At 40.7% G+C, this 25,449-nt stretch overlaps 1 protein-coding gene across 1 annotated transcript; it reads right to left on the bottom strand.

The window, feature by feature from the left end:
• Positions 1 to 1,692: 1,692 nt before the first annotated feature.
• Positions 1,693 to 24,783, bottom strand: LOC101881490 (trifunctional purine biosynthetic protein adenosine-3-like). The gene is made up of 21 exons (XM_013129696.3): positions 24,624 to 24,783; positions 23,730 to 23,825; positions 22,944 to 23,118; positions 21,258 to 21,369; positions 20,916 to 20,975; positions 19,956 to 20,081; positions 18,698 to 18,785; positions 17,281 to 17,366; positions 16,619 to 16,787; positions 14,334 to 14,565; positions 14,107 to 14,201; positions 13,279 to 13,388; positions 11,087 to 11,285; positions 10,258 to 10,509; positions 9,813 to 9,965; positions 8,309 to 8,515; positions 7,172 to 7,315; positions 6,717 to 6,847; positions 5,186 to 5,327; positions 3,902 to 4,017; positions 1,693 to 2,832 (listed from the first exon to the last, which is right to left on the bottom strand). The coding sequence occupies exons 1-21, from the start codon at positions 24,766 to 24,768 to the stop codon at positions 2,563 to 2,565; spliced, it is 3,108 nt and encodes a 1,035-aa protein (XP_012985150.2). The 5' UTR covers positions 24,769 to 24,783; the 3' UTR covers positions 1,693 to 2,562.
• Between the last annotated feature and the right edge of the window lie 666 nt (positions 24,784 to 25,449).

Below are 25,449 nucleotides of genomic sequence, written 5' to 3' on the forward strand. Positions count from 1 at the left end.
AATCTTTCAGCAGTGGAATTCTTTTGCCAGGGGGATGAGCTGGAGAAGGAGTTTGTGAAACAGAATTTAACTTTGTCTGAAGTACAGCAACTGTAAATCAGTTTGTGAGGTTACAACACGTGCAATCCTGTGTAAGTCAGTAACAATTCACTGAGTGTGGTGACCTTACTGTGTCCATGGCCAGCTAGTCCGTGATGAAGAAACTTGCTGACAAGATACTCCTGTTATTGTGTGTCACTGAGGATAAAGCTCAAGCAAATACAGAGGAAAATGACATGGTCCAATTTGATTTGCTTGTAAAGGGCAAAGAGTAAAAGCCAAGTCTTCATCCCAGAGTTTTGCTTTACAAACCTGCCCTCCCACAGAAGGGCATCCCCACAGGCAAAACTGCCACCGAGGTTTGAAATCCAGCCTGGCTCAGGGAGGATGCACAGGATGCAGGGAGAGTCCAGCCCTGGCAGGGACTCAGCTCACACGAGCTCAGTGCCAGAGCTACATTGCAAAGTAAACAATCTACAAGTCAAAACAAATTGTACTTAACTCACAGGTTAGAGGAAGTTAAGACCACTAGAGGCAAAATCACTACTCTTACAGTTAATAAATACAACAATCCTGATAAAAGCAGTTGATCTGTGCCAGGAAGGCCAACAGAAGGCTCATATGTTCCAAACCCAATATTCTGTTCCATCACAGACAGCTTGAAGAAGAGTAGGGTGTTCTGCCATCTAAAGCTGATGACAAATGAGATTTTAGCACTCACCTATATTTCTACAAATGCATAAAAAAAATGTGTGAACTGGATCTTGGATCCAGTTTTTTGCTTCAATTACCACTCTGTATAGAGAGATTAATATATAATCTATTATAATAGATTAATAATATACCGCACCCAACCTCAGAGGGATGCCAGCAGCACGACTGGAGAAGGAGCTGTTTGATACCATGGTGATCATCTGGAAACTAACTTGTGCCTTGATCTTGTTTAACATTTTATTTGTGACGTTTGGAACATGCAGTCATGCATGCCATGCAATTCAAATAATACATAACAGGAAGTTTCTACACAGTTACAACAAATCAAAAGCAAAATAAGCAATGTGCTTATCATAAAAAGTATCTATATATACCAAACATTTGTTAATCTTGCCTAGTTACAGATCTTCCTATTTCTCCCAGATCATGAAAAACACATGTTCCTTTCTCCAGTGCAAAAGACTAGATACAGACTTCTGTATGGCAGACCTCACAGAAGGGAACTGATTTTTTTCTCCCTCCCCAACTACTGAAACACCATTAGCTATGCTTTAGAAAAGAAAGGACCAATTTAGACTTTTCACTGTTTCTGACTCATGCTCTCGAACAGCCTGATAAAAGCCAAGAGGGAAATATACAGTATGTCCCTTACTAGTACAGTATGTGTAATACCAAAATAAGAATACATTTTTTTCACCATATCTGATGGATATTAGGGATCTCTCCTATGGAAAACTAGCTCTGGCTACTTCTTTTCTAATTTGTTCAAGTAGCTTGTTAGCTAACATTCTTCCTCGGGTTTGTTACTTGCATGGAAGTCATTACTCTGGCAGCTATAAAATAGCTTCCACAGAAAAGGTTTTATTTAACAGCAGTCACTCTGGACCAAGCCAACCAGTCAACAAAGAGATTTTCCTGCTGTTGCAAGTTAAGCTGAGCATGCCTTGTTCTGCTGATTTCAAGGACGAGGGAAGAAAAATGCCTGAAATCTGTGTTTCTAGTCCCTCCAATCAAATTTTCATCCCTCAAGATCCAAATGTTTTAATCTGGAACTCTGGGAATGTCTCTGCACTTCTCCCTTTCAAGGAGCAGGAAAAAGTGCCTGGTTGTATGTTCAGTGTGCACTATCACATCATATTGACAATCTGTGAAGGGGGGATTGTTTCAGTTTGGTTTGCCTTTTAAGGTTCCCTGCCTTTGGGTCTTCTCTTGGCAGTTCACTAGGCTCCCACACTGGTGCTTGTTTACGTATCCTCTTTTCCTCTGCACCCTGAGGTGCTCCCACAGTGGTGGGGCTCAAAAGGATGGGGTCCTTCTAGGCTCCCCCCTCCTCCCACAGAACTATGCATTCATTCCCAATGCTTGTTCACCCACAAATCCACGCTGTGCCAGGCTGTACCTCACTTCTGATCTGCCCAGACATGTCTGGCTCCTGTTTGTGGTTGCTTTCTGAAGCTCCTGGTGCTCTGCATCTTGGTGATGCAGCCAACAAAACTTGAATTAATTTCCCTCTAAAGCACTAGGCCATTTTTACAGCTTAAGCCCCCTCTTTGATTTGTACCACAGCATCTCCTTCACTGATGAAAGAATAGAACAAAGAAATTCAAAATCTGGAATAAGAGCTTGGCTTCCACTGCCAATTTTGCAAAATGAGTGTAACTAAAGCTGCAAGCTAACGGAAAGGGATCATGGCTCAGAATGGAAACCTGTGACACTGATATGCCTGCAGTCAAAAAGAAGCACATCAAGGGCACAGAGGAGGAGAGAAGATGGAAAGATGAGCAGACAGCAAACCACTTGTTAACCTGGCTACACCACATCATTTTCTTGAGGCTCCAGAGCCACGGGAGAGGATGTGCAGTTTCTCTTCTCTTGAAGGTACAGATCTTGGCTCCCTTGTTTCCAGTATGTTTTACCATCAGCTCCTAACTGCACTGCTCCACTGGCCACCAGCTGCAGAGCAATAGGAAAAGCCCGACACTCAGCTTCTTTAACCCTTTCTGACAGCATCTCCTCTGTGTCATCTTCCTTCACGGATACTGGCTCCTGGTGGATCATTGCTTTCGGACTAGATTCCTCCTGAAATGGGGATAGTGGCAATCTTTAAGAAGAGGCTGGTAAACAGTCTTGGGAAGGTTATGGACAATGTGGACAGGGCAGAGAAAATCTCGTGAGAGATCTCAGCATGCATGTGTGCAGTTGTGCGCAGGAGGCCTAAAGTACATCTAGAGAGGCTTGTACCTCCATTAGGGGTACACACATTACACCAGGGAGTACAGCAGGAAAAGCGACATGGACTAGAAGATTGAGAGGGCAGTTTGCTGAGTAAGAGAAACTGAAAAAAAATGAAACCACAATAAGAAGGAAGAAGACAGGACCTTAAAAAACCACAAACACAATGTAATCCCCGTATCGTCTGGTTTTTACTGGTAGCAATCCTAAGATTTCCACACATTTCTGTTACCTCTTCCTGTTTCTGCCTTCAGAAATAAAAGAAAACAGCAAATTCCGTGTCCTGGTCTTGTTTGGAATACAGCTGATTTTCTTTAATTTAAATTAGAGTTAACTTTCTTCCTAGTATCTGGTGCAGTGCTGTGATTTGGCTGTAGTCTGAGAACAATCCTGATAATGCACGGATGTTTTAGTTGCTGTTAAGTAATGCTTAGTCCGATCAAGGACTTTCCAGTCTCTCGTGCTCTGCCAGTGAGGAGGAGCACAGGAAGCCAGGAGGCAGCAGAGACAGGACACCTGACCCAAACAAGCCAAAGGGGTATTCCATACCACAGCATGTCATGCCCACCATATAAACTGGAGGGAGTCACCCAGGAGGGACCAGCTGCTGCTTGGGTCGAGCTGGGTATCAGTTGGCAGGTGGTGGGCATCACTTGGACTTCTTTTGGCCAGTGGGGTTTATTCCTTCCTCTCTCTTTCTATTATTATTACATTATATTTTACTTTTATTTCAATTATTAACCCTTTCTTATCTTAACCCACAGATTTTTACCTCTTTTCTGATTCTCCTCCCCATTCAACTGGGGATGGGCTGGGGGAGTGAGCAAGCAACTGCATGGTACTTGTTTGCCAGCTAGGCTTAAACCATGACATTGCTCTTCATAACTTACTCAATGCTGGGCAAGAGGACACTTACCAGGACAAAATGCACGGTGCAGCCTGTGACTTTGTGTCCACTTTGCAGGGCTTGCTGATGGGCATTTCTATCCTTTATTGGTGGGAAAAGTGATGGGGAAGCATTCAAAATTTTCCCTGGGCGTTGGTATGAGAGGAGAAAAAAAAAGAAAAAGAAATCAATTTGAAAGTGGGATGTGATCATCAGTTCAAAATAGCAACACTGAGCTCCACTCAGGAGTTTAAATGGTCTCAACTGCAGTCAGAATGTAACAGGGCATGTTCAGATTCAGGTTAAAAAGCCAAAAATACACATGGTGTGACGATCTCCAAGGCAATATGAGAAAGCACTGCCTTGATCTGAGGAAACAGTGTTCTTCCAGGAACACAGGCAATGGTGTGTGGGCTTTGGCAGTAGCCAGGCAAGCTTGTTTCAGTTAAGGTCAAGGACCTCATTTGCTTTTGTGTCTGTAGATGGCCAGATAGTGATAAGTCTCTAACAGGTGACCAGCCCTCATGCTTCAGAAGAGGACTTCACACTGCAGCCACATGCAGAGACACTGCACAGATGGAAGTGATTTTCATAGGAAACATCATTCCCGAAGAAGCCTGTCCAAATGCAATCCACAAAGTGAGAGAATAACTTCTGAGCAAAGCCCTGGGAGCTGACACAAGGCACCCAGAGGAAAGAGGAATGTGTGTTTTTCCCTTCCACTGGCCTGGAATGTGTCTAAAGAAAGCTCTGTCCCATGGCAGAGCCACATTCACTCAGAGGGCTGTAAGGCTGTACTTGCAGCACACAGTACAGAGTGATGCTATGTCATGCAGCCCTTAGAGCAGCACAGGAGGGAGATGAACTGAGAAATAAGCCTCTCTCCCTTTTTTCTGAGTGGCAACTGCAGGCAGTAAGTTCAGCACAACTCCCCAGCACTGCTCCTTCATGAATGACATGATTATGCTACCTGTCCCCTACTGCAGACAGAACCAAACTCCTGCTTGTCCACAGGCAATCCTCCTTCCCAGAAGGAAGGCAGACAGATGATATCTGTGACCCTGACTTTGCCCCTCTGTTCTTCATTATGCCAGCACAAGGCAGTTCTCCGCCAATGCGCAGTAAGAATCCCTGCACAGTCCCACTGGCTGGAAAAAGTGAAAGTGTAGGGCAGCCCCACTGATTAACATTCAAACCTCAGTGTCAGCAAGGCCATGAGAGATTTAACCAAAGGACAAAGAACTGTGACTGTGTCATTGTGGTAAGAGCAAGCATCCATATTTTAATTTCTGTTTTACATTTCTGATTTCCTACCTTTCCATTTTCTGAGAAAAGGACTGGACAAAATCCTCATAAATCCTGAAAGACATATTAGTTCAACAGCGAATTCTTCAAGAACTTGGTCAATTGTGCTGTCAAATTCAGAGCGACTCCCATATAACTTATGATCAATCACCTAAAACATTAAAACACATCAAAAAACATATTAAGGCAATAAACCTCCTGTGAATGAAAGCAGCTACTTGGGCAAAAAAGGGAAAGCAAACTACATTTATTTCAGGGTACTTGAGGATTTAAAATGTTACAAGTGGGTACATTATTCAGGACATCTGTGATTTTTCACATTCATATAAATATTCCTGGGAATACCCCAATCCCTTGCTAGCTGACAGTGGCTCGTATCACACAGGGTGCTTTCTAGGACACATACAAAAACTGCACAAAGAGAAGCCAACTGGGAAAAGAGAAATGTGGGTAATGTGGTATAGAGGGAAATAAGGCAGAACACATTGGTAGACACTGACCTCTGGTTCCAGAATGTCTAGCCAAAGGCTAAAGTAAAACCACCAATGACTCACTGGTATCACCATCACCAGTTAGTCTGAAGTGGCTCAATGAAAAGCACAAACTCATCTAAAAGACAACACATTCTATGTTGTCACACAGACATTCTGTGTAAGGGGAGGAGAAGTCAGGAACTTATGTCTACTCCACCTCTCAGCCTCAGCTCCCAAGGTAACTGTTGATTCCTGACTCTGTTCATGAGGACATTCAAATAAGGGGCTAACAATCTGCCTATGAAAATGTGAATGGATTTTGACACATTTCTTTTGTTTCCTAGAGATGAGTCTTTATATTGCTAGAAAGATATCATGAATCCAACTAAGCTGTTGAGGAAGCTTGCTGAAAACTTTTTTAATGCATGGGGAGCCTCTATTTCCATCTGTGCATTGCAGTACAGACATGGTAACTGTTCAAACTTATTTAACGTTAGATAGAAGAGTCCTGGTGGGTGGCATTTGAAATCCCACGTTGGTGAATGTTTTCGAAAGCCATGTTCTATGCTTAGACAAGCACAGTGACATGATGGTAGTGCCTTTCTAGATTTCTTTTTATGAAAACAAACAGTGAAAATTTCTGTAACATAGTGCTATTGTACTGTCCCCAGACAGGAGGAAAGGCTAGTGTGGTGCCACTGAAAGTGACTGAGCACAACACAAGACAAAGGTCTTTCTAAGAAGGGATTAACCAAGCACACTTAACATGTTTTGCAGAGCCTAAAGTCTTACTGATTTAAGTTAAAAGCTTGAACCTGCATAGGCTACAGTCTTGGACCCAAATCATCACTGCACTTGCAGTTTGAAGTCCCTTCCTAACTCTGGATTGTAGCACTCACTGAAGAGATGGGAAAGACTCACAGCCTTCAATAAGCACTGAACAGCTTTCAGCTCTGCCTCTGCTGGTAAAATTGACAGCGTTCTGCTACATCCACTCACCCTCAGAAGAAGTTTTAAACAGAAGTGAAACATGAAACATACAAAGGAAATGAAAAGGGTGTCTTTACCCTGGTGGGAATTCCAGCCCGGGCTGCATTTCGTAGTTCTTCAACACCAGACTTGTTGGAGATGACAAGGACAACCTGAGCACAACTGCCTGGCTCTTTTGCGTAACTGATGAGTGCAGCAAGGTTTGTGCCTCAAATGAAGAGAGCAAACATTCATGAAATAGATGAGCACCTGTGTCACTGACAATTGGCTCTCAGTCCTGTTTATCTAACAAAAGTCTTGTTTCCAACAACTGCACAAATAGAAGAGAACTAAGGAATTTGGGCATTAATAAAGCTCATTTGTTAAGCAGTACAATACAACTTCTTGACTTCTAGTCAAAATACAGCCTTGGGTTTAGAAGGCTCCATGGACTCTACTGAAAACAAGCAAGGTGGATGCACTTGTAATCAGGGCTGATTCAGCCACTCCTTTGAAAAGACATTTATCTCTGTGATGACAAACGTAAGCTCACCTGTTCCAGAGATGAGAACAGCTACTTTAACTTTGTTCTTCCTGGGTTGGTGTTGACTCTCAACGACAGTGTTATTCAGCAGATGCTGGGGGCTGCTCAGCTGCAAAGCTTCTAGGAGATTCTTGACTTCAATGTGAGAACCTTCTCCAAATATGTGAGGAAAATATTAAAATACCTTGGATTTTTTTTTCCATCTAAATTTACTTTGTATAGTTTATTAACGATACAAATTTCAAATAAAAGAAAACATCAGCAGTGAATTTATGTTAGCGCTAACTGAACTACAAAAACACGTACTAGTTGAACAAACCAACTCACACTAGTTGTGCTGATCTCTTCTATGTTACCCGCAGAACTGTTTACAAAGGCCTAGGTAAGGCACAGTCTTTTCAAGGATTATCCCACTTTTTTACACTTGTCTTCCTCTTTCTTTTGTGTTGAAAAATTACTCTAAAAATGATGTTGCATTTTGGCTGCCCAAACTGCTCCCCCAGCAAAGCGGTTTGGTTTCCAGAGGGATTCTGGCTCGTGTCTTGCGGCATGTCAATCAATGGACACATCAGACTGAGGACTTACAATCACATACAGCTATATACAGCTGTGGCCTATCCTTCATCTTCACACAGGATCAGTGTGAGTAAGGAAGGGGTTGCAAAGGAGGTGGGGTTGATCACCATGATTGTGGTAAAATATAATCACCTAATGTTTGAGTCCTTATCATCATTAGAAGGAATTACTCAAGTCTCAGGCAGGCACCTAGGTAAGACATTATTCAAGTACTGTGGCTCTGGAAACAAGACAGTCTCTTCTCACTTTATTTAATAATGAAATCTAGATGTGAATGTCAGCCTAGTGAAACCACAGAAAAATGATGTAAACTACGCAAACTTTGCAATAGGGAGTCTCCTCAGTGCCTACAGAACTGAAGACAACTGGTGCCTCCCATGAGATGTTCAGCATTTTACAGATTTACACTCTGAAACAACTTACCCTGTATCAACTTAAAAAATAAGTAGCACAGCCTTAAGTGGCAACTTCTCTGAAGTGAGACCAGGTGAACCTGCTACACTTCGAATCAAGGCATGCTCTGTTTATTTTTTGTGAGGGTCTTCCTTTCCCATTAGGACACCTGCTAACCTGTATCACAAGGGGCAACAACTTTCCCAATCAGCCAAGCTTCCTCATGTCGCTGTATGTCCTTGAGAACATGCTGAGCCAGGTCCTTCTGCACAACCAGCACTGCAGCAATCCCACAATTAAACGTCTGAGCCATCTCCTCCACAGAGAGGTTTCCCTCTCTGTAAAGCCAGCAAAAGATTTCTGGAATCTTCCAGCTGAAAGCATCTGAAAATGGTTGAAATGTGTATATGGTCAGCACAAATGTTTGCTGCATGTTTTTTATTACATATAGTGATGGTGGTGTATTGCAAGAACTGATAGATACTAAGTTTTGCTATTCTAAGAATCCTGTTCAAGGAGGATACTGACCCAACTTCCAGTCAACTTTACAGATGCTGCTTACCTAGAGGTTTCTAGCCATAATTCGTGTGAAGCAAGTCTTTTCTAGGCTTTCTAATGAGAACATACATGAAATGATGGTGGATCCCTCATCAAACAGAGTAAAAAAGCTACAGACAACTTGCATATCTTTCATAAGAGATAAAGGAGCCATGGGACAAATCATCTTCTGGCTGTTTTAGACTACTTAAGCAGATCCTGATTTTCTGTTTCAAAGAATCATTAATTAGTATAAGAGTTTGTATTTAGTTGTATTGATGGGCAGACTGGAAAAGGGCTGAGTGTTCTACACATGGATGGGAAGCACAGATAGGCTTTGACAGTGATACTACTCACCGGGCATGGCCTTAGGCTGTCTGTTGAAAGTCTGATGGTGCAGACTTGACATCAGGACTTCACTTTAGGAAACTAACAATCCCTTGGGCTTGTTATCTTCTCTGTGATTCCAGGCACTGGCAAGCAAGCTAGGCACCACCTTGCCAGCTGGGTTTATTTCTTTCCTTTCTAATTTCATTTTTGAGAAATACAGGCAGACATAGAGGCTCATTCCTTCCCCCTTACCCTCTCCACAATATTTTTGGACTTGCATGAATATGGTTTTCTTTAATATTTTGAACTTTTTAATACTTTGCCCAATTTTGCCTTCAACAGAAAAAAAATAGCTTACTTACACATGTCAAATGCTAATCTGTTGTGGGGAAGCCACCACCTGCCATAAAAGTGCATCAAATCTGTATGTGTGTGTGCGTGTGTGTGTGTAGTGAATCATGCAAATTAATTCTCTCAACCAGCTTCACTGTATGGTCAAAGTGTTTGGTGTGGAGAGATGTCCTGCAGAACAATCAATCTTCTCAAACACCTGCTGCCCTAGAGATGAGCTGCCTTCAAACTCTCTTTAAATTTCCCTTCTCCAACAAGAGAGTGGTGCTCATCAAGTGCTGATGCTTATTTGCAATAAGAATGCTTTTGGGAGGTTCTTTGGAAAAGCACCGACTTTGGGTCATTCAGTCTCCAACTACATAGCCACATACATTTCTGAATATCTCTGCAACTGAAGCTGAAAAGTCAAGTCCATGCTATATCTAAATTTTGTCAAACAGAAACAGTCATCTTTGATGTTTACCTAGGACAGCGCTGACATGTTCTGGCAGAATTCTGGAGATGCCTTCCAGCAACCCCTCCTCAGCGACAAAGGCAAAAGCCTTCACGTGCCCTGACCGAAGGACAGGCAGCAAAGATGGACTGTACAGTTTTGCTGGGGTCAGCAGTATATCTCCTGCAAACAGAAGTATCAATTCAATCAATCTGTTTAAAAGGTCATCAGGTATTTAATGAGAATGCTTCTCTGAGCAGATTCTCTTCTGCTTTTTGTGGCAGACAACGTTGGGAAGTAGCAAAAAGTGCTAGCCTGCTTTTCCAAAACTGTAGATGCAAGCCCACATACCTACCCCAAAACTCAACTAACCCTAACCCATCCTGAACTAAACAACCCCTGGCAACACCTGGTTGTGGAAATGTCTGAACACAGCTCATTTGTAGGTTTGCTTTTGAGATGCAAGATATTGTACCTAGAGTCTTGTCACCACAACTGCCAGGTGCTGGAGATGAGTAGTGTAAGGAGGACATTAAGAGAATCTTCCTTATGATGCTAAAGCCACGGCCATGAACCCCAGAAGAGGCCAGTCCAATAATCACATCCTCCTCCTCAGCTCTCTGCAGCCCCAGAAGCATCTGCCCTCGCTCCACTGCACCAACCACAAAGCCAGCCAGGTCATACTCTCCAGAAGAGTACATGCCAGTCACCTCAGTCATCTCCCTGCCTAAGTGGGGAGAAAAAGCAGAGAACACTACCTGTAAGTATGTTTTATTGTTAATTTTAAATCTAGAGAATCTTCTAAAATATGGAACGTATCCAGGACAGTTGCAGAAACACAGCCCAAGAAATACATTCAGATATATTTTAAAAATCCTTCTTAGTTTCTTACTTCACCTAAGACCTCAATGAAACAAAGCTACAAGAAGTTGTTAAAAGAAGAAACTTTTTTGTTATTATTTCATGCTACTCATCTGGCACCTCCCTGCTGTGACTGAATATCAGAGGGAACAAAAACATATTAACACTTCAAGAATGTAAGGCATTCAGCTTTGTTCTCCTTTGTACAAGGGTAAAGGAGCAAGAATTAGAATCCAAATGCATGAACAGTAAAAATCATCCCTCCGTGCTGACCCATTATACAGATAAGGAAGAGTTTAAGCCCAAATGCTTGACTGTTTTTCCCACCAAACAGAAAGCAGCAGTTCTAATGCCACATACTGCCCCTGCCTACAAAGTCTATTTCATTAGTAATCATTTCAACATCAGAATCTTCAAATCTCAAAGGAGAGAAGCATTCATACCCAGGAAAGCACATCCTGCATTTCTGCAGCATTCAGCTATTCCTTCTTTGATTGTTTCAGTCACTTCAGTATCAAGTTTACCACAGGCAAAATAACTGAGGAAGAAGAGAGGCTCTGCTCCTTGAGCCAGGATCTCATTGACACACATGGCAACCAGGTCCTGACCTATGGTGTCATGTCTTTTACACACCTGTGCAATCTGCAAAACATGGTGGAAACCAGCAGTGGTGACAAGAGATATGCAAAACTCCAATATTAATCAGCCAAACAAGCAGAAACCTTCTTTTTTTCCTGAAAAGAATCACTATAGAACATACATGCAGAAAATAATGTGGTGCATCATCTAGTTTAAATCAAGAGAAAACAGCTCACTTTCTTGCAGAGGAAAGATAAAGCTATTTTTGGTTTTTTTGAAACACTAATTCAAATTCAAGCTCCAGCTACCCAGAAATCGGCAGTTTGAGTTGCTTGTTCATTTGCTCTTTGAAATATTTATGTTAAATCCAGAATAAAAGGTGTCTAAACACAATTACAAAGTCCCAGGATATTCAACCTACAGAACATCCTAGCAATTTCAAAACATAAGATCAGGTTGCTCAAACATCAGTGTGTTCTGCTTTACTTTTGCCTACTAAGTTCACTGGGTTATGCAGCAAAACTGAAACAATTTGTTAAGTAGTTTCCTTAGTAGTCCACAGGGAATGAGACTTCACTCCCACAGTCCCCAAGGAATTTTTTGATCTCAGCTAACTCATGTCACAGACAATAACATGGGCCTGGTCTCTAGGTCCCTTTGAAAGCCAGGTCTTTCACAGAGCAGTAACATTTCCCTCAGGAAGACTGCTATTTGGTTTGCAAAAAGTTATCAAGGTGTTTGCATCCTACAAGTAATGAAATCTCATTCTGACATTGTGGCTTCTATAAAGTGAAAACATTTACACCACGTTATTACAAGCAGAAGTTTCTACAATAGAGCAGTTCTGCTTGTGGATGCACAGCACCAGCTCACACTGTGCAGCCTCTTTCAGTTACCATTTCAGGGTTTGAAACAGGACAAAGATTGAATATGCATGAATAAATTTTAAAGGTAATTACCTTTTACTGACAAAGCTCTGTCAGTGTAGTTATACCTGTGCAGAAAAGCTCACTACAGAAAAATGGGCAAGGGAAAAATGTAGATACACACTACCACTGACTTCAAAATGATAACAGATCAGCACCAAAACAGCCTCAGTTTGGACTACAAGTCTGATTTCTTTCTCCATCTAGTGGATGTAGAAGTGCTATGGAAACCAGTCATCCCTTCTTTGCTGCATTATGGCATCTGCTTCCCAATGATCTAGTAACAATTTGTATAGGTATCAGCCAACTTTTTCTGGCCAAGGAAGAGTCTTGGGAACAGTCTGTGTAAGCGCAGTTGGGAATGTCTCTCTGCCAAGCAGTTGGAACAAAGACTCACACGAGCCAGCACCAGTAATTTTTTCACGCTCAGAGGTGCCCAAGGATGTAAAACTGCAAAAGACCTTCCGGATTATTATGTTCAGTCTTCTGCTGTTGTGGGACGCCACACCATATCATCCCATTGCTAAAGGTATAAACAACAACTTGAAACATTATGGGTTACTGTGCTTGACCAGTGAAAGGCAGCCTCAGACCTCCACTTCTCTGATGAAATCCTTATTCTGATTCAACATATAAGTATATTCCTGACTCAACTTGTCCTGTGTGTTTTTGTGTAATTAGCATTCTTTACCTGTTGGGTTCTCTTCTTTAATGTTTATCTCCATTCTTTTTTTTCCCAGTGCCTTGACAAAGGTAACTGTGCCACTTCTCCGTATACGGTTTCTTAAGCTGACAGTTATCATTTTAACACTCCCTTGTACTCCTCTGAACTGATCTTTCTCAAAGCCAATGGACGCTCTATCTTATCGCAGAAATTCTGTTTCTTAGTTCATCAAGTGCACAGATAATTTTTTTGTTTTATTATAATTTCATCACAAAATATCCAGAGCCTCATACTCTCAGCAAGATATGCACAGGCTTTGCTCAAATGATCATCTACAAAGCTCAAATGACCATTGTGGAGGACTTAAGATGTAGTTATAATGCTCAGAAGGTTCAGACAGTGCAATTGGCTGTGTCATTTAAAACAGTTTTGGGAGATAACATGCTACAGTTAACTTGCAAGTTACCTGCAGTTTAGGTCCAAGGCCTTTAGCTCGAGATACCAAGATAGGATCCTCATAACCAGATGCTTTCAAGTCAAAGAAACCAGCAAAGCTTCCTACTTCTGAATGACAGCCTGCCAAATACAAACATGTCAAGGATCATTTTAAGGGAAATAAAAAGACCCACAACACTCCCTAAGGCAAAGTACTGCAAATTATGATTTCTTGGAGAAAACTGTACTGTGTCCACTAACATAAACATGCACAGCTTTATGAAGCATGGACCCCAAAGTCACATATTTCATGGTGCTGTAAACAGATCTTTATTATTCTGTATTTCTGACCTATGGATTGTGTCCAGCAAAAGTTAAACATTTTACCAAACTTAACAGCTCATCTTTTCTCTTTATGTAGTTACTTTTTTTAAGGGGAAAAAAGTCAACATGAATTTTTCCTCAGTAGATTATTGCTAAGAGGAAAGGACATAGTTTGAAGAGCAAATAACATGTTCAGTGATTGTTAGCCACACCCCAATAACTGTTCAGATGTTGTACTCATCTATGCAGCCAGCCTGATCACTTCTGTCCAGTGACAGATTCCATTCCATTAATCCAGGAGTTATTCTGTTCCCTAGATTAACCTTGATAATGTGCAGTCATCTCCATGGTAAGCCAATTATTTTTTAATCACGCAAAAGAGGAGTGATGAGAAAGAAGTGAGTTTCCTTGGTGACCCCAGCCCAACTTGTTAAGCGCAAGTTTCAATGTTAAGAATGCATTGCTCACCTCCTGGGGAAAAAAAATTGTTCCATTCAATGTACCAAGGAAATTCAAAGATTCTTCCCAGTCTTACCTGATTTGGTACCACTTACAATTGATGTTTCCAGCTGATGAAACAAAACTTCACTGGTTGCAGCTTCCATATGTCTCTCCTTGAATGTTAGACCCCTGAAGAGAGTAAAGGACATGGTAGGAGCAGTAGTGATATTTTCTGCATAGATCGTTATTGAGCACACAAATGGGAACAGATATAAAACTGTGGACTAGCATCTATTTCTGCTAGTGCCTTTGCTTACATACAGAGACTGCTTGAGAAGCTGTATACCCCGATGGCCAATGTCCTTCCTGTAAGTGGCACCCTTGAAACGTATGGCTGCTACACCCCTGTTGGCTTCTCCCAGTGCTTTCATCAGGTCCTCCTTAACAGCAGTAATGGAGAGGACTCTGCCACCACTTGTCACCACTCTGCCATCCTTCAGCGTTGTGCCAGCATGGAACACCTGCAGCCCTAATTCTTTGGCTTGCAGCAGCCCTACAAAAGTAAAAGGAATTCTCTGAGTACTTTTAAATCACATACCATGTTGGCAAAGCAGCAAAGATTGAAGTCCTTTCTTCAGACAATGAAGAACAACAATGAAGCTTACCACCTTAACTTCCCTCTAAGAAACAGCATTACCAGTGAAGAGTATCCCACTCCACTTGGCCCTAAGACTCCCTTCTGAAACATCCAGTAAGGACACAGATGATACAGAAACAGAAATAAGAGATCCAGGAGCCACAATATAACCACCCTGTGCCAGAGCAAAGCTGTGCTGTATATTGTGAGTAATTTGTGTAGAGCTTTCCTGCATAAAAATCACAGCTTACTGCCTGTGTTCCTTTCTCTCCATGACATTGAACTATTAATGCTAATGTTACCTCAGCACTCCCCTAGCTATCCTGCAGTGTCCACTCCACACAGTTCCACCCCTGGAATTGCTCTACAGACACTTACAGGTGGCTGTCCAATAGCTAAAACAGTTGATGTGTGTTCTTTTCATTTTTCTCCGTGCATTTCTCTGTTAGAGGAAAGCAAAATTGTTCAGGGGATTTTCAGTTTCATATTTTGAGGAGAGAATAAGGGAAAAGGAAGAGCTGCTGCCATCATCTGGAAAAAGCAAATCAAAGCAGTTTCCCTCTTACTATCAGCCATATAGATTTTATAAATGAGTAAAAAGGACCTTTATACTTGCTGAAAGTACAGCGTGTTATATTGCCACAGCACAGCCCTGACAAGGTCAAAGCTGAGCCCCAGCTGCCTTGCAGCAACAGAAACCTAACTCCTTTCCATCATGTTTTAAGTAATACTCCAGAATAAAATGTTTGGTAAGCCATTAAAATGTGGCAACCAACATGAAACACAGGAAAAAAAACTAATAAAACCCACACAACTCCAGAGGCTGGAGGATAATAATAAACAAATGGACTGAATTTCATTGTTTCAACTGGGTATTTTTTTGTGATTAACAAGCAAGGAGGGTCATACCATCTCCTTCCTAAAGATATGAATATCAGCATGGAAAAAGTTAAGTTCCTGAATGTGACCAGTAAAAGGTAGCTTGATACCAGGAGGATTCATTCAGTTATGTGGTAGGGACTTTCACAGTTACAGAGCTCCCCACAATACTACTGACAAAAAATAAATACAATAAGGGAATTAGAAGAGGAGAGTGGATGAGAACAATGTGAAAACTGAAATCTCAACAAGGGCAAAAGCAGCATAACATGACCTTCTCCCTGGGTGATGCAGGGTAACTGGAATCATGATGAAAATAAGGTGGCTCCAGATCAGTTGTCTGGGTTGCTTTACACAGGGCACAGTGCTGGACTGGCAAGGCAGCAGCTGAGGGGGAAGGAAATAGCTCTGCAACAGTTCCGTCTGTTTTTAAACATTTAAAAAACCTTAATGAGATATTAAGTAACAATAATTTTAATACATAAAATCAATATGGCTCTAAAGCCCATGTGCCCACCTTTCCAAACCCTTCAGCCCTGTGAAGAGGTTCTTACTATTATTACACAGCAATGACCGTGGCTGGCTGGTACAAGGGAAGGAACCAAGCTGATGGTGGAGGAATGCATGGCTCCTATTTTGAAGGCCACAGGTCCTCAAGACTCACCCTTATCACTCATCAGGCATTAGCTAAGATAATGTGACCAGCTGGCAAGGGAGCAAAGACAGGAAAAAGTAGTCATGTGCTGACAACATTGCAGCCCACATTTCTAGCACAGTTTGCCGAAGTCCTCCATGTGGACACACCAGAGTTGTCCCAGGAGGACACAGTTCCCCATCAATTTCTTATCTCAGTAACCAGCTACAGAGAGAGCTTTATGGAATAATGTACCTTTAAACATTTAGACACTGAGCTACGGACAGGCATACACTCAATGTACAAGATCTTGCTGAACAGCTATCTGTTCCACAAAGACAAAGGATGATGCATCGAAGCAGACTCTAATAGGGTGTGATGGGTGGGGTGGGGGAAAGCTGTACAGGGAGCTTCTGGGAGAAGAATGCAAACCTGCTGAAGTACTACTGCTGTTACCTGTCACCTCCATGCCTTTGTCATAGTCTCCTGGATATCCTGGACTTGCCATGACCACACACACAGCTGTACTATTTTCTGACCAGGCTGGCATGAAGCTGCAGAGTTTGCCATCAATTGTTGCTTGAATCACTTCATAAAAATCATTTTTAAGCAGTGGAAGAATTACCTGCAAAAAAGTTTCATTGTGATAGAAGTTAATTTTTATTTTGTTGACTTCCTGAAATTCAACTTGGGGAAAATTCAATTAATAAAGTAAACTGTACCTGCCAAACTGAAAATCCCTATACCAGTAGATTTGGAACCTAAAGGTGAGCATTAATTTGCAGCTTCTTTCTGCTACAGTCATAAATTTATAAACATGAGATGTGAGATTATGTAGAAGGAACATGAATTTAGGTTCCTCCTATTCTGCTTCTACCCAGAAAAACAAAACCTGAGGAAGAGCTCTTTAAGTTACAGTCTTCAATAATTCACAGAAGCTGACTAACCACAGTTTTAAGTCACATCATACATTTTCTAAGACATTCACATTCAGATCTGCATTTTTGGGGGAAGGAAGATACAAATTCAGACATGGCACACATTTCCCTAGGGGTGATCTAGAACACTCAGAGGTAAAAGAACAAAGCATATTTAAGTTGCTAGTATCTTTCACTCACCTGGCACTGAGGGTCACCAAACTGACATTTAAAGTTCAAAATTTTCAAACCATCTTTGGTAAGCATTAAACCTGTTTGCAGCACACCTAAACAGAAAGAACACAGCCAAGCAAATTAATTTGAACACTCACTTTTCAAGAACTCCTTTAAATAAAATTTAAAAGTTTCTTCAGATTGACGGTGGACACACGATCCCTGAAGACATTCAAGGCCAGGTTGGATGTGGTTCTGGGCAATCGGATCTAGCCAAAGATGTCCCTGATCATTGCAGGGAGGCTTGGAACTAGATAACCTTTGAAGATCCCTTCCAAACCAAACTATTCAATGATTCTATGAAATGCAACATCATATCTTGGAATGTTGGATGCATTTCTACAAATCATAAGGAATCAGGAGCAAGGATTCTGCAAGCACTTATACGCAAGTCATAAAAATTCCACAATAGCCAAAAAAAAGGGAAGCAGGAACCTGAGGAACATTTCATTGCATTTTAGACTGAATACAGCAGAAAGCAATGTCTCTGCATCAGAAAGTCAGGTTCTGCCTTCTGTTACAGCTCTCTAAATGCAGGTGATCAGAGATCAGAAGGAACTGACACGATGAAAAAACCCAGTTCTCATAAAACCCCATTCCTTACACAGACCTTGTAATTTTCTTACCACAAAGTAAGTGCACTATTGTTATACATGAATATAGATGTATAACTTTGTATTTCAGGCAAAAATACCAAACCAGTAATTCACTACTGCTGTTAACAATCAAAGTCAAAGAAAGATTTATTGAAGTTAGTACTGGGTGATTTGTTCTGCAACACACATATGCATATGGCAATCTAAAGGGAGTCTTTCACCATATAATCAGAAAACCAATTGCCAGAGAATAACAAGTGTTAGATTTTAAACCCCACAAAGGATCAGGTCCTCCACCATCATTATGAAAATGCTCAACTCCCACTACATTCTTACTGCAGATTTGGGCATTGCAAAGAACACATCTCTTTAGATGTGTGTGGTCCTCAGTACCTCTTCAGTACCAAAAACAGCCACTGGCTTTTAGTGACAGTTGTGAGCATTACCTGCCTTTTTCAAAACAGCCTGAAGACAAAGATCTTCAGAAAATTTACACTGCTGTTTAGAGAAGTGAACAGTACAATTGAAGTATCTATTATATCCTGAACTACAAAGAGTCTGATTGCAACATTCATAATAAAAAAAAATATTTAATAAAAATACATATGTTTTATGAAGAAAAGGCAAATTCTTCTTGACAAAGGAAGAGCTATAAAGCAAACCTAGTGAGGCTTAATACTGAAGGAAAAATTAACTACTGAAAAAAATATATTTGGAATTCAACAGCAATATCTAACAAGGAAACTAACCTTGACATGACTTTGCTTTTCAGGTGAATGCTTACTTACCAACGTATGCTGTTCCTTCTTGTCTCATACTATCAACAACGTGTTGAAGGACAGCATCATTGATTTTCTCTAGAAGAACTTCTGGAACCTGATGATCAACATCAAACTGATTGAGACAGTGATGACATTTGCTGAACTACCCCATAGGACCTGGAAGGACTAGGCTAAGCAGATGCTTCAGCTATATTTTCTGCTCTCCAACCCCAACCACTGCTCTCCTTTCATTAGAGTGCTGCTGTTTGAAGGCCAACTGCACTAACCCTCTCTCTCTCAAGATTTTTTGTTTAGTTCTTTCTTCAGAAGGCCAATTTTAAAGAGGTTTGAGACATAGGAAACCTGAGCTGCACAGAGGAAGATTGTTCCTGTACTCACAGCAAAAGAACACTAATAATATACTTGTGCAGCATATTTTAAAAAATGCAGTCAGCTTTAGGAATCAACAACAAGGAACACAGTATTGTGTGCAGTTTGTGTCCTCAACATCAAAAGGACATGGAACTATTGGAACAAGTCCAGAGGAGGGCCACGAGGATGAACAGGGGACTGGAGCAACTCCCGCATGAAGACAGGCTGAGAAAGCTGGGGCTGTTCAGCCTGGAGAAGGCTGCGTGGAGACCTCATAGCAGCCTTCCAGTATCTGAAGTGGGCCTATAGGGGTGATTCGGAGGAACTCTTCCTTAGGGACTGTAGTGATAGGACAAGGGGTAATGGGTTAAAACTTAAACAGGGGAAGTTTAGATTGGATCTAAGGAAGAAGTTCTTTACTGTAAGGGTGGTGAGGTACTGGGATGGGCTGCCCAGGAAAGCTGTGAATGCTCCATCCCTGGCGGTGTTCAAGGCCAGACTGGACAGAGCCTTGGGTGACATGGTTTAGTGTGAGATGCCCCTGTCCATGGCTGAGGGATTGGAACTGGTTGATCTTAAGGTCCTTTCCAATCCTAACTATTCTATGATTCTGTGCTCAAGACACAAAGACTCGAGGCACGTGGGGAATCTTGTAGGGACATTTCAAGGGATGCAGAGAAACACTAAGTTCAGGAATAATGAAAAAGGTAAGAGACCACTCCTCAGAATACTGGCTCACTAAACCTTGAAGAATAGCTAATAAAGTTTGAGCCCTGTATTGCACTTATTCAAGTAAAGTGTCAATCAATTCCAGAAGAACTCTGGCCTATGTGATAGAAACAAGATTGAGCTCTAAGGAAGATCTATTAACCACATATGTGATCCTACTGCAGGCTGAGGAGGACTGCTGTACCTGAGGAACTGGGCAATAGGCTCCCATCCCTCCAGTGTTTGGACCCTGGTCACCATCCAGCAGTCGTTTGTGGGCCTGGGCTGGGGGCATTGAAGCAACTGTGACACCATCCGTGAAGCACAAGCACTGTTAAGAGATGCACACAACACAGAAACAGTGACAATGTCCTGTCATAAGAGAAGTTAACACTGCTGGTCCACAGGCTAAGGCTCAGTTCTGCCAGGAAAATTTAAGAATTGAAGATAGAAAGCAATAGAATCCACATGCAGCAGGATTCTAGTGCAAGCTCACTGACCTGAAGGATTCATGGAGCTTTCTTTCTTGTTTTTAAATAATCAAGAGAAATGGTGGCCCTCATAACAATTCTTTTCTGATTAGTTAAATCTTGACCTATCAGTCACGTGAACATATGCTTACATTAAGGCACATGAGTTGCCTTTGTCCTTGACTAGACAGAATCATTCATGGTTGAAGTTAAACCTGTATGTTTGCAGATCTGGGGCCTGAACTAGTGTGAGGTATTCTCAGTGCAAGACAAAACTTGCACAAATAACTTGTTTTCAGTTTTCATGTGGCATATAGTAAGCATTGCTTAAGTCTTGTAATCCAAGGAAAGTGCTAACTAAAATAGGCACTAAATATTAGCACAAATTTATTGATGTGGCAAGAATTACCAAGACAAAGTCCATACAAATATGTTTTCAGGTCACCTTGGGGAAAAAAAGATCATTTTCCACCTAAAAAGATCACCATAATTGCAATTTTATTGCTAATGTAGAAGAAAATTCTACTGATGACATGTATTAATTATTATATCAGGTTTCTTAGATTACAGATTTGTTGATGTAAGTGCAAATAAAACAGAAAACCTATTTGAAACAGTGAACTCATGCATTTATGAACAGAGCATAACAGTAAGGCCATAGAAAAAAGCACTTAACCACACCATCCACCACATACAGAAAGTTCTTCCCCTTGAAGAAGTTCTTCAATAACAACCATCTCTCCAAACATTCTGTCCTGTACAAAAAAAAAAGTCTTCAGTTAGTAAACATGACATCTGTTCGCTAAATCATTTCTTCATTTTCTTTTAACTGAAAAAAAAAGAAACCCAAAAAAAACCACATAGGAAAAGTCTGTCTTGTTTGAATGGAATTTTAGGATGATACACAGAGAAATTCCTGAGTCAAATAGGCAAGCTTCTCCTCTAAACACTTGCTTCTTGTGGCTGAAATCACAAACTCACAGACTACAGAACATCAACAACTGGATTTCCCAGTGATTAATTAAAGGTTTACCCACCTGCATAATCTCTTGGACAGCTCTGCAGGCTTCCTCTTTGCTGGCTGTAATAGTCACTTCTTTTCTAGCAGAAGGGCCCCTTGCACGTACAACTCGTGCAGGAAAGTCTGTGCTTTAAATGAAAACAACAGTGAGATTCAGGCATCCCTATCATAACCATGAAATTATCATTTTTTAAGCTGAATGCCTCCTATAGTCTTTCTTTTTTACTGAATGGTTGAAGACTAACATATCAGAAAAAACATGCTCCCTGCTAGCCCATCCTGTCATGGAGGTGAAAGGACTCTAATAGCCCTTAGCACAGGACTTTGGATCAGAAATCCATGAATTCTGTTGTTGGTTCTGGCACCAGCTCAGTGCATACCCTTGGAGAAGTCACCAAACTTTAACACTTCATAGTTTCTTCCTCTTTTCCCTGAGTTGGGTTACTGTTTTATTCCTGTCGTAGGTTTGGAAAGACAAACTCATTCATGATTTATTGGTTTATAACACCAGATTACAGTACATAATCCTATAAATCACTATGGAAGTCCTGTTTAGAATTGTAAGGCTAAGGCTGAGTTAGGTCTTCCATGTAAAGGATATACTAGAACTAGTGTATTAACACTGTATTCCCTGAATTGCTCCACTTACCCTTAAACACAAACTAAATCTAGAAGGAAAAAGAAAAAGAACAAAACAGCATAGTTAACATATTTTAACTTCACTTTATCCATTCATCTCTCTCAGCTTGTGTTCCTTTTGAAGAGCTGATTCTACACACTACTACCCTGTTTTCTGAAACATCTCATTCCTCTTTTCCACATGAGTATTTATATTAGGATAAATCTCAATCCTAGATTTATACAAGCAGCCAAAGCAGGCTCACACAACGCTCCCTTTCTCCACATCTCCGTGTGCTGACCTGAGACACAGTTTTCCTTTTTGAATCTTACGAATGCTTACAGACATACAAGTTGTTGGCCTGTTTCTCTACATGGCCCTAATATAGACTGAATACTGTTACAGAGCAAAGTCAGTGAAAAGGTTGTTTTTACTGAAAAAAGGTAAGTTCCACTAGAGCTACTAGCACATGACAGCAAAGACAAGAAGTCCCTGCAAATGACACACAGCCACAGAGCAGTGTAGCTGAACACAGCAGCTGCTCTAAGACTGGACCAAAATAGCCACAGCGGTAAGATACTTTCCCAAAGGATTCTCAGTGACTGAAGAGGTATTACTGCTAAAAGCAATTGTGGAGATATGCAGTTACTTTTCTCTCCATGTAGGAGAGATGCTGTCAAGCCTTGAAGAAATAATAGGATCCTCCCTAAGTTGTATTTGACCAGTACTTCCCAAATCACTCCACAGATAGCATTTTGCTAATAAATGTCTGTGTAGAAACAATTCTTAACTTTACAGAAAGATTTATTGAAATATTTTCCTCTGTTTCAATTGTTCTGTCTTTTAAAAGGCTAACTAACATCCTGAGGAAGCTGATGAAAAGGAATAAGAGCTGTGACCTGTGAACAGAAAGATTAACCTGGTTAAGGTCCCTGCATCTTCACTGTCTGTCTCTAATTATATTAGGTAGCTACTTGAGAAGAACCACAATTGAAAAGTTACCAAGTTCTAGGCAACTATCATGGGTAAAGGCCAAATGCATAGCTAACCTGACAGAGGAGTTTCCACTATCAAAATATTTACCTGATAATAAACCTACAAGCTTCCTGAGGATTGGTGAAAGCTTTCCATCTTGCTGTTGGGATCCTATGTCGATCCAGAAAGGCTTTGGCAAAACTGGTGTTGGATGCCAGCTGGGCTGCTTTTGCAGATGGACCAAAACACCGAACTCCTGCTGCTCTCAAGTCATCAACAATCCCTAATTACCAAAAATAGCAAAAGAATCGAGTTGTCTCTTTGGAAACATCAAGCCTTTCTGACAAAAGGAAAGCCACATAACCATTCCGGCACTCTGTTATAATGTTTCCTTGTCTCAGAAGAGCTAACTGATCCTTAAAATATAGTTTTAAGAGGTCTTTAGCTCGTTACATTACTAAGCACTGTCACAATTACCACCCCATGACTATCTGGTACTTCTGTTCACTGTTGAAGACATGGGGATCTTACTGTACCACATCACAGTAAATGCACGTGACTGTCTGGGTACTGTAGCATACAGCAACAACATGAGGACTATTGCAAGAAAATTCTTTAATAAAGGAAAGCAGAAGAGAAAACACAAGAATACTTGCAACAATTACTGAATCTCCATCCTGCATGATTTTCCCTGCTGATCTCTAACATACAAAAAGCAGCATACAGCCATGAAGCCACATGTTTTAAGTGACTACAATTTACATTTACAAGATAATCCAAATTGTCTTGCTCTTCTGTTTAATCAAGTCAGTGTGTATCCTAAGACCTAAAAGAAGAGATTTTAAAGCAGAATTTAAGGTGTTGATTTTTACTGTAGATTTATTTTGGCCTTACCAGCTGCCAGAAGAGCTTCTTCTCCAACTAACACAAGTCCAATGTTATGATCTTTGCAGAACTGGGTAACAATAGTGTGATTGCTCACCAATACAGCTAAAAAGGAAAAGGAAATACAATTAAGTTACTACTGTAAAGCCTAAATAAGAGATGGGAGATGAAAATGTCATTGTTCTATCTCCCTAATAAATAATATTAAATATAATGAAACAGTCCATGAAGGGAAAACTAAAACAAACAGTATAGTAATAACAGAGCCCAGAAGCAACAGTGAACATTTGCAACTTGTGCTACTTTTTTAAATACCCATCGCTAACTTATTAAATGTATTTTCTTTGCTGGATGTAATCAATATAAGTTTTTAAGAGCTGCTTATCATAACAGGATAAAAGCTTCAAAAAATAAAATGGTAAGTTCATACAGAAACTCAATTTCAACATCTGAGCAGAGATCTACTCAATGCCAGTGCATGATGTAGCTAAATTTAGATGAGCAGCCTGGGCTGACACCAGAAGTGTTTCTATTCAGAACTTAGTAACTTTAAGCCTTCTATTCCTCTGTTAAGTTTTGCTGAAACTGGCTAGGGAATTCAAGCCTAACAGTGAGATGAGATGTAGAAATAGAGAGTCTCATGTAAGCCTGACTATCTCAAGAATCTAGGCTAAAAATAGATATAGCACAATGTTTTATTAGGCAGTTCTAAAATTCAGAAACAAAACATACAAAAAAACCAACTTGCTGCCTTAAATAATTAGTGATACCAGTAAAAGAAGAGTAGTTGCTATCTCCTACCAACTCAAAACAAGTGTGGCCAGCTCCAAATGAAACAAACTGTTTCAGGTCTGTTTTACTGACTGCTTGACACATATAATGTTCCCCTCCCCCCCTTTTTACCTGAATTTGAAATTTTTCCGTTGTCAGCTGTTCCTGCATTTCCTGGTGCAACAAACACATGTTTTACATGTGGAGACTGGGCCAACTTCCAGGCCAGCGCATGCTCTCTCCCTCCACTGCCAATCACAAGCACCCGATCAGCCATGAACCTGTGCAAACCCAGAGTGAACATATATAGCACTATATATTTATTTCACAAACCTGTGAAAAAATAGGCAAAAATATAGAAACTACATCACTCATAACTGGTAATATCAAGTCAGTTTGTATTAGAAAGGTACCTATAAGACATCTGAACAAAGTAAGTGTACCAGCAGTGTCACTGGACGGAGGCATCATTCACATTTGATTTAAATGCAACAACGAAATCACTGAGAATTTTTTCCACTTGTTTCAGCACAGTCAAGATTTCCTCTCTTAAGTACCCAAACTGAAATAATCTTGTCATGATAAGGTCTCATCAAGTCCTTTGCAAAAACTACACAGGACAGGACTGAAAGTTTCATACAAATACTCTAGGTAACTTATTAGATAAATGTAACACTGTAGTCAATCTAGGAACTTTTATGAGTGTAAACATGCCCAGTAATAAATGGCAAAGACAGTCTTCAAAACAGATTTTATACTTTGACAATTGAACAGCATGCTCAATAAAAGAACAACAGTTAATTTCACTAGCACACTGACATTTAAAACAGTTCCTCAGTAATATTTCTTGGTAAATTAGTTGTGATTTATTTCAGGAATATTATCATACTCAATGTAGGTCACATCTGCAAACTTAATTTTTCTGTTATGTGCCGAATGTAGACAAATGTCAGAAAGA

This window comes from Melopsittacus undulatus, chromosome 2 (assembly GCF_012275295.1).
Source record: "Melopsittacus undulatus isolate bMelUnd1 chromosome 2, bMelUnd1.mat.Z, whole genome shotgun sequence".
Taxonomy (NCBI): Eukaryota; Metazoa; Chordata; class Aves; order Psittaciformes; family Psittaculidae; genus Melopsittacus; species Melopsittacus undulatus.